This window comes from Pundamilia nyererei, unplaced genomic scaffold, assembly GCF_000239375.1.
Source record: "Pundamilia nyererei isolate P.nyererei 1_Seehausen unplaced genomic scaffold, PunNye1.0 scaffold00088, whole genome shotgun sequence".
NCBI lineage: Eukaryota > Metazoa > Chordata > Actinopteri > Cichliformes > Cichlidae > Pundamilia > Pundamilia nyererei.
In genome coordinates this window covers 1,957,104-1,965,919 of record NW_005187489.1, presented here as the reverse complement: position 1 = coordinate 1,965,919, position 8,816 = coordinate 1,957,104, and the positions used below count along the sequence as shown (strand labels likewise).

The window sequence follows — 8,816 nt, the reverse complement described above, 5'->3', positions numbered from 1 at the left end:
TGTTGTTATTATATGTTTAAGACAGGATTTACCACGGTTCAGAATATCTCTGCTTGTTTGCCCACAAACTCGTCCTACACCATCAGGAGCTGAGCTACCAAACTGGGCACACAGGTGCATCGTCTGCCTCTGACGGTTCTTATCTATAGCAGACATTATTACATCATCATTATGCCTAACAGCCACCTCCCTCTTCAGCTGCTCCCTTAAGGGGTCGCCACAGTGGATCACCTGCTTCCATCTCACACTATCTCTGGCACACCAACACTCTGCATGTCCTCCATCAACACATCCATGAATCTTCTCCGAGGACTTCCTCTTCTCCACCTGTCTTGCAGCTCCATGTTTAATATCTCCACCAACCCTCCTCTGCATGTGTCCAACAATCACCTTCCAACAAGCTAAAATGACCTTTGAATTAAGCATGACATCATCATGTTGCCTAGCAACCACCTAACAAATGGCCATGTCCACGTTATGTTAATTCATGTATTCAGCAGGTTACTTAGTCACTTTTATCCACACAAGCCTGATATGGTATAAACTGTAAATATTATAGTTAAAAGCTCCCTGTGATCACATCAGTAGATATCACATGAATCATATCATACACTCAGATATTTCAGCTAAATTAACAATAAAGCACTGTTACAGCAAAGCGACCTTCACTTTGCTTCTTCAGGGTGAAGTTAGTGGCACCAGAGAGGAAAACATGTAAATGAAAAGTAAAAGGCGGGGCCAGAAAAACAGGCACCAACTGCAGGGATGTGTTTGCAGGGTCAGATGAAGGACAAAGCTTTATATAGATATATAAAACAGGCTTTGATACCTTTACGTGAAATGTAAATAAGTCGGTATACAAGAGCAGATGTATGGCAAAGACTTCTGATGGAAAAGCACAGAGTCAGCCTGTGCGTGTCAGAAAACCCGACAGAAAGACGCCATCCGAAATATCATAAAACTAGTCTGACAAAAAAAGATTATAGCTTTGCTTCTGCTTACTTTAAATCCAGCTTAACTTACATGAGATGTTTCTTTTACTTTACACTATAAATTTCACTGTAAACATCAGACTAAACTTTTCTTAGCATTAAGTTATCATTTAAGCACCGAGCACCTGGAGAACAACTCTCCAGAGGTGAAAACAACACGATGCACAGTAATCACGGCATGAATTGTCAGGTGTTGCTGTGTGCAGGCAGGAATAGGACCCAAGGTGCAGACACTCGGAGGGAAAACTTGAACTCAAAACAGCTTTAATGCTAAACTAAAAAGTAACATAACTGGAAATATCAAAATAAACTTACACCAGAAGACTGACAGAACACACAGCTAGATAAACGGTAGATCACAACATAGACACAGAGAAACACAGGGCTTAAATACACAGAGGGAGCAAGCAGGGAATGGGTAACAGGAGGGAAACACAGCTGGGGGAAATCAGGCCTAACGAGACAAGGGGAAGCAAAACCAGATACATTAACATTAGACATGGACCTTCAAAATAAAACAGGAAACATAACACAGACTGAACTAAAGACACAGAGGCTGTATCCCAATTCAGGGTCTGCAGCCTTAAAGTACGCATTTCAAGGCCGATTACGTCACAGCGGCGCGCCGAAGGCTGTCCCAATTCAAAGGCTGCTCGAAATGCGGCCCTCAAATGCGTCCTTCATTTCCCTGAATTTTAAGGCTGTGGCAGTGTAGACTTCGTAGCCCAACATATCCCAGAATGCATAGCGCGGCGATGGGTGTGGATAAATTTGCTGAAAAAAAACGGTGGATGAGGGGCGGCCAAAGAGTAAACTTTAAGTAAGTACTGAATATTATGTCACTTATTTATGTGCAAATGTGTAATAACGAAGACCATTAAAACATTGCTGTTGGCCACATGTCGGCAAAGTTATGTGACAATAGTGACGTTTGTACAAACTTGGTTTTAGAGCCTTTACTTTAAAATGTACGCCGTTCAATAGCTGAGCTGAATCTTACAGAGAATGATCAAAGCTCATGTAGAAACAAACAAACAAATGAACAAAAGAGTTTCTCCTTCATCAAAGCTGTATGACACGTTTCCAGCTGTTAGTATCATGGTTGCTAGGCAACCTGGGCAGCGCAACGGAGGCTAGACCGTCCCATTTCACAAGCTTCGCACTTCCGGCCTTAGCGGTCTTTGAGTACGCGGCCCTTGAGGATCGTTGAGCCTGCGTACTTTAAGGCTGCAGACCCTGAATTGGGATACAGCCAGACTCACATGCAGGCACTTCAACAGAGGGAACAAAGACATGGGACCAGGGCAGACAGACACTGACTGGACACGGGGATATAGCAACTAAGGATAACACAGAGACATAAACCATAAGACATAACTCTAACGAAGAAACCAAAGAATAGAAATGATAAATAATACAATAAACTCAAAACCCTGGGTCAACGACCCAGGCATCCTAACATGAATAGCCTACAGCATCCACTGCTCCTCTGTCTCGCTCTGTCTGCAGACCTGCGTTTGGAGTATTTGCAGCAAAGCAACTTAAAAAGAAAATCTGAGCAGCCCGGGTTTAGAAACATATCCTAACAGCTTCACCACACGAAACTTTTTCTGGCTCTTAATCAAAATCCTTAAACTTTGTCCCAGTTAAAACTCGCTCTGCCTTGATTGTCCTTCATTAATGTCGGGTGCTTTTTTTCCAGCTGATATATTCAAGTTCACTGCTCGGTGAAAAAAGGCCCGATAAAGATTTGGTTGTAAAGAGCTTTGGCCAGCTGTAATGGTTCCACACTCCACAGGCGAGACCAGTTGAAATGGGATGGTGTGATGCTCTTGCATTACTGTGAGATTTTATATTATGACAGAGTGTTAACACAAGAGGTCTTTGAGGACATATTTATAATTCCATTTAGAGCATGAGATGATTTACCTTTGTCTCTAGTCAAAGAGTTTCAAAGGCGCACAGCTGACAAGAGACACAGCCGCTCGACTCTCTGCTCGGCAAACTCGCAAAGGACAACCTTTAGAAATCGTCATCAGTGCTGATATCAAACTATTTCTATTTACCGCTAGAGAGAAAAGGTCACTCAGGACACCGGCTCGCCATGCCTGAGGGCTACACGTCGGTACAGTAGCATTGGGAGAATTCAGGGACGCCCGTCTGTACGTGTTATCCCACCACAGCACAAAGGTGATTAAATGACTGCGGCTGCTTTGCAGGTATGCACAGATATCCCCAGACACAAAGGACTCACACACACAAACACACACACACTTGGATCTCATGCCTCATGTTTTATATTCATAAAGCAGCGTCTCATCCATCCCCTGCACTCACTCTGCATCCCTCTACTCAAGCCAAAACTATTACAGGTTCATTCACAAAATGAACTGAGGTATAAAAACTGAGGCAAACACATGGAAAGAAGTTGGATTTGTGTGCACGGGCTGGTAAGAGAAAGTCTTAAAGTGAGAGAAAATGCTGGGACATGCAGGGGGAAGCGGAAACACATCCGTCACAGAGAGCGGATGAATAAGAAAAGAACCTCCTGAATGTTTCAACGTTTACTTTCAGTCACACTGGTCTACATTCATCGCTGCTCTTCTGCCTCTGCGTTCACCAAAATGACATCACTGCATGCAGAAATGCAACGTCTGAAGTTTGTGCTGCATCTTCAAATAGATTATGAGAGCCTTATCGTGTCACTGCCAAGGAGCCAAAGTCCACACGAGCCACTCTTTTGTGTGGGCGCAGAAGCGGGTGCACGCTTGTGCATGCAAGAAGAACAAGAAAAAGCGACCTTCAATTTTCAAAGTGCTTCTGGGAGGAAAACAGTGTCAGTTTCCAATTACTTTTTTAAAAAATGCAGGCAGTGGATTTTAATTAGGCACCCTCCTTTTTAAGTGAAGAAATTGCCTGTTAGGATGAGTAAAGATTTCTCAGTGAATCATCGAGCTCTCATTGAAGGGCTGAATTGTCGCCGGGGAAAGCAGAGGTGGCGGTGTGAATGGGGTAAAAGGTGGGGGAGTGACATGTCATTTTTCACTCCAGGCCTTACAGTGGCGACCTTACATTTCTCATCTGCCACCAGCCAGGACGGACAGGTAGGACAGACGAATTATGGTTATGGTTAGATACTGCGATCCACATGCAAATCTGCACACAAACAGATACTGACACTTGCATTTCATGCAGTTAGTTTGGTGTCACACCGCTTGCTATTTTCAATGAGAGAACACGGGGCGGTTTGCAAAGACCCCACATAAAACATTCAAAAATCACATTTTCCACATATGGCCTGCTATACTATGCAATGCACAGACCTTCAGCTCTTTATCTTACACATCAGTGTCTCACCCAAGAAGGTGTGTCACTGAAGGAAGACTAGCTGACCGCTACTGTCTAAAAATAAGTGCTTTTGTATTATTGAGCAGGACAGGAGCGCAGCATCGAAGAGTATCCTGGTAAAACTTTTAGCCACTTGTGCGAACAGCAGTGACTCCATTGAGCTTCTGAAGCATTCCAATGAACATGGTTCCCTATTTTTAGCACCTCTGTGATTATGATGTCTGACTATGTGAGCGCTGGCAGCCAGCACTTTGTCACTCACAGCGTGTGCTGAGTAGTCTGCATTTGCTATGGATTCAGCAGCAGTGTCGAAGCGGGCGTCCTATACAACTTTCCTTCTTTTTGTGCTGCTCAGTCAGTGGAATCTGTCAGAGCTAAGACGTCAATACTTGCGGCTGCACTGAGTCTTAAACAACATCATTTGTCAATGTACACCGAGAGTGATGACAAGCTTCTTTTTTTGCACAAACATGCAGTTAGCAAGTTCTTTTTTCAGCATGGCCAGCGCTGTTAGAGGATGACTGCTACACCACGAGCAGCCTGCAAATCTTACTACTTGTTCATTAAGAGGGCTTGCAGGAGGTGTTTATGTGCTATTCAGTGTGTTGTTCACAGCAAGGAATTATGCAACATGTTTACCTAAATCAGCATAATTTACTACAGAGTAAACTCATCCATTGGCTCGTTTTTTGCAAGCTTTTTGGAGCTTCACTATCATTCAGGGTTGCCAGTGTCGGGCTTTGGCTCTGTCAGACACAGTCAGTGAAGCTCATCCACCCACAGAGATGGCAGTCAGCATGGCACATACAGTACTACGTGACAGTGCACAAAAGGAGGAGTCTGGCTGAGATCAAACCTGACACAATATCTCTTTGAGAAGTTATCCTAAGCTTTTCTTGCCTGAAGTGCTCTTCGTGCAAGCCTCCTCAGGGATAAATGCAAGTGGAATGACATGCGAGAGCTATAGCAGAGGAGCAGTGATCAGATTCCACATGCAAAGCATGCAGAAATCATATTATACTTGGGCAACTGTAATCAGTGGTCATGATTAAGCAAACCAGCACTGTGACACTTAATATACTTTAAAAATAATAATAAGAAAGAAAGCCAGCCGCTTAAAAGTCCCACACTTCTAAGAAAACCTTGCTACTGAACTGCTCACATACACACACCTATTTGTCATCACTGCATACATTTTCCCATTTACTGTAAGATGACTGTATGCCACGTTTGAATGCTGCACATTGTCACATTTCATGACTTCAATGTGTGCTGAAAGATTAAGAAAAGAGAGAGACAGGGAGGAAATACCTTTTTCAGAGCTGACATTCTAGGTGGATCCTCCTCCTGCAAAGCCCGTTCACATGCTGAGGTCCCAAGCCAAGTTTGATGGGTGCGCAAATCTGAACTCAGCCCGGTGCTGATGCTGAGCCATGAGGCGCCTGTTTAGTATTCTCATCTCGCCTGCACCCCGTCCTACAGCTGGCTTGGTGTGCGCACGCCCAAGCCGCTGTTATTACAGCTTTCAAACGCAGGGGGCGCTGTAGCCCCTTGAAAAGAATAAAAGTGGACATTACAAAACAAAAAACAAAAAAAACGTATGTTGCTCTGGTAGTATGATACACCTGCTCAGATAACTAATAATGGTTTTATAATAATCATTTTAGCTGGAGTCATTTTTAAGTTCGCTCTACAAATCCAGACCTTCTTGAGTCTTTTTCCTTGAAATACGCAAGGCTAATGAATATTACACTATAAACGAGGTTGATTCGTCTGCCGATGTGAAGAATAGATTCGAGTAATCCCGTAAATACATATCATTAAGTATATACAGAGAGTGTTTGTTTGTGAGGACTGCGTGCATTTTAAATTGGCCGGATTTTGAATAGAAGTTGGCGCAAAAGGAAGCGAAGTCTCTTGGTCGTCACAGTGCGCGTGTGGTAGCCGGTGAAGTGCGCGGTTCAGCAGTTTTGCGCATTACTCTGGGTTAGTGGGCTTTGCTGAAGAAGCTGGAGCTCTGTGGCGATGATACTGACAGATGAATATCTCTGATCTTTAAGTTGAGCGGGACGTGCGCGTCAAGCTAGCTCATTTAAAAAGCTGCTGTAGCATACTTGCTAGCTAACTCAGCTAGCTTGATAGCATAGTAACTTCCTAGCTGAGTGCAGAGTTGGAATTCATGTTTTCTTTGCTTCGACTGTGGTGGATGTTTGAATATGGCACATAGGAAAGAAGGTAAGCACCGCCAGAAATGACTCATCTCATACAAAAACACACACGGAGCTCGTAACTCTTTAGCTCGCTAAAGTACCCAAATAACGTAGCTAGCTAAATCTCGCGTTAAGTTGGTTTCTGTGTTGTAAACAAAAGCACGTGCTCCTCTGTCAAGCCCTAAAATCACTCGTTGACTTTGGAAGACGTACCCGAGAAGACAGGAGGTTTTGTTTTTTGGTGATTAATATTTGATCAGCTTTTATTAGTTTTTATGTGGCCACGATCGTGTGGACATCTCAGTCCTCTGTGTTCTGAATAAATGTACTCACTGACATTTCCTTCTTGTTTTGATGGTTTAGGAAAATGACAAAGACTAAAACTAAAGACTGGCAGTGTACTCTAAGTTTATCTTAACTGTTTGGCATCACAATAAGTTTGTAAACACGGTGTTCATTGTTAGGCTGTGTTATTGCAGTCACAAACAGCATGAACATCACCTGTTTCAGTTTTCAAAGTCAGCGGGTTACATCCTGTTTTCATGCTTCATTTCCACATGGACTAGATCACATGTAGCCTGAATATGCGTAGTTAACACAGCTTGTCTTTGTGTCACTCAGTGTTCCAGTCAAAAGTTCTCCAGAAGCTTTACCCTGCCATCCAAGAGGTGGTGACGGAACAGAGCCCACCACATATTGTAGAAGCTCTAGGCAAAAAGAAACATCTGAAAAGCAAAGCTCCTGGAGAGGACACGGCCTCGGGTAAAGTCATGATAATTACTAACACGTTCCTCCCTCCTTTGTGTTTCAGTGCCTTACATTATTTGCCTTATGTGTCTCAGGAGATGCAGTGAAGAGACAGAGCGCAGCCAAACCAGGCAGGCGGATGTACACGGTCCTTCCTCCTCCTGCAGACTATGATATACATTCAGAGGAATCGGTCTCACTACAGCAGCTAAAAAGCATAAATAGCGTGGAGGAACCAGCTGGTACGTCACCCATAATCTTACATTTATGGACTTGGCGCTGTGCACCATAAAGCTAGGAGAGATTTATGTCATGGGCCTCCTCCAGGTTGGCGCTCTGTAGTAATAAAGTTACTCTTTCTGATTGTCTCTGCCACTGTTGTTGGGGAAACAGACAGTGAAAATCAGTCGTGTTCTTTAACTGAGGAGAACTTGTGCAGATGGTGAGTGAGCCTGGGTGACTCTGTTTTCACTCCGATAGGCCGATTAAATGTGCTTGTTGGGGCAAACTTGCATAATTTATAAAGGAGATATTTAACTATTATTAATAACATGTTGGAGGCTGAGTTGTGAGCTGATTTATGCCGAGCTAAAATCTTCTTGACCTGCGATGAGTCGAGCTGTCTGGCAGCGGTATTCAAGGATGAGTCACATGCTCTGCATTTGATATGGATCATTTAAAGACTGTTTGTTTTATCTCCTCTCTCTATTGTCATGAAGTACCAAAGTGATGAGGCTGTAATAAAAGCTCCGGCTCGTTACACTCATCATCTTCTGTAACTCAGACCGTCGTTTAGCTGAAGAGCTTCTGCTTTACCTCAGTGAAAAAAGTGATTTGCTGGCTTACACAGACCATCGTCTGAGGGTGGCCGCTGGAATGACTGACAAGGTTAAGTTTGATTAATTGCACTCGTAAGTGTAGCAGTTCCTAATTGAACACATTTTCGATTTAGTGGGTAGCGAGCCTTCAAGGGAACTGCAACCCAGAGAGCTGTTTAAGGTCAACTAGAGTTTGGGTTCTGCGGAGGTTCATAAAGGCTTCAGTGTAATATTTTACAAAGAGGAGAATTGATGTAGTTGATGTGGTGTAGAAAGAGAAAAGCTGTCCTAGTCTTGAATGAACAGATCTCTCTTCACATTCACGTTAGCTGCAAAATGTAGAACCGTATTTCTACATGTTTTGAGAAACGGACATCTATTTTAGTTCTTCTGATTTTGGGTTTTCTTTGGATCCTCGAGAAAATCTTGTTTCTGAACAATCAAAAGGAAAGTTTATCGTAACCTGTTTTTTTTCTTTTAATTGCATCAAATTCTTGGACTCTGTAGAGTAGCTTGCCATTATCATTCTTCAGTCCATCCTGAAAGTAGCAGTTTTAAATCTTCTTCTTAAGCCAGTCACTTTCTGATTGGTTGACTGTCACAAACAGAGGTTTGAACAGCACATGGGTGGGGCTGCTATGCTCACAGACAGAGCAGTGTGCCTAAGGTGATTATATTAGGATATTCATTCTCTCTGACAT

General features: G+C 43.2%; 1 protein-coding gene and 1 long non-coding RNA gene across 2 annotated transcripts in view; one reads left to right on the top strand and one right to left on the bottom strand.

Moving 5' to 3' along the window:
* LOC102194062 (uncharacterized) overlaps positions 1–5,805 on the bottom strand; it is an 11,979-nt gene extending 6,174 nt beyond the window's left edge. Inside the window, exon 1 of the long non-coding RNA XR_311889.1 lies at positions 5,652–5,805. This is a non-coding gene — a long non-coding RNA (uncharacterized LOC102194062). The remainder of the gene's footprint in view (positions 1–5,651) is intronic.
* Positions 5,806–5,951: 146 nt separating this feature from the next.
* erich1 (glutamate rich 1) overlaps positions 5,952–8,816 on the top strand; it is a 7,304-nt gene continuing 4,439 nt past the window's right edge. Inside the window, exons 1-3 of the mRNA XM_005739001.1 lie at positions 5,952–6,575; positions 7,172–7,312; positions 7,393–7,539. Coding sequence (XP_005739058.1) covers positions 6,557–6,575; positions 7,172–7,312; positions 7,393–7,539 — 307 coding nt within the window. The 5' untranslated portion in view covers positions 5,952–6,556. The remainder of the gene's footprint in view (positions 6,576–7,171; positions 7,313–7,392; positions 7,540–8,816) is intronic.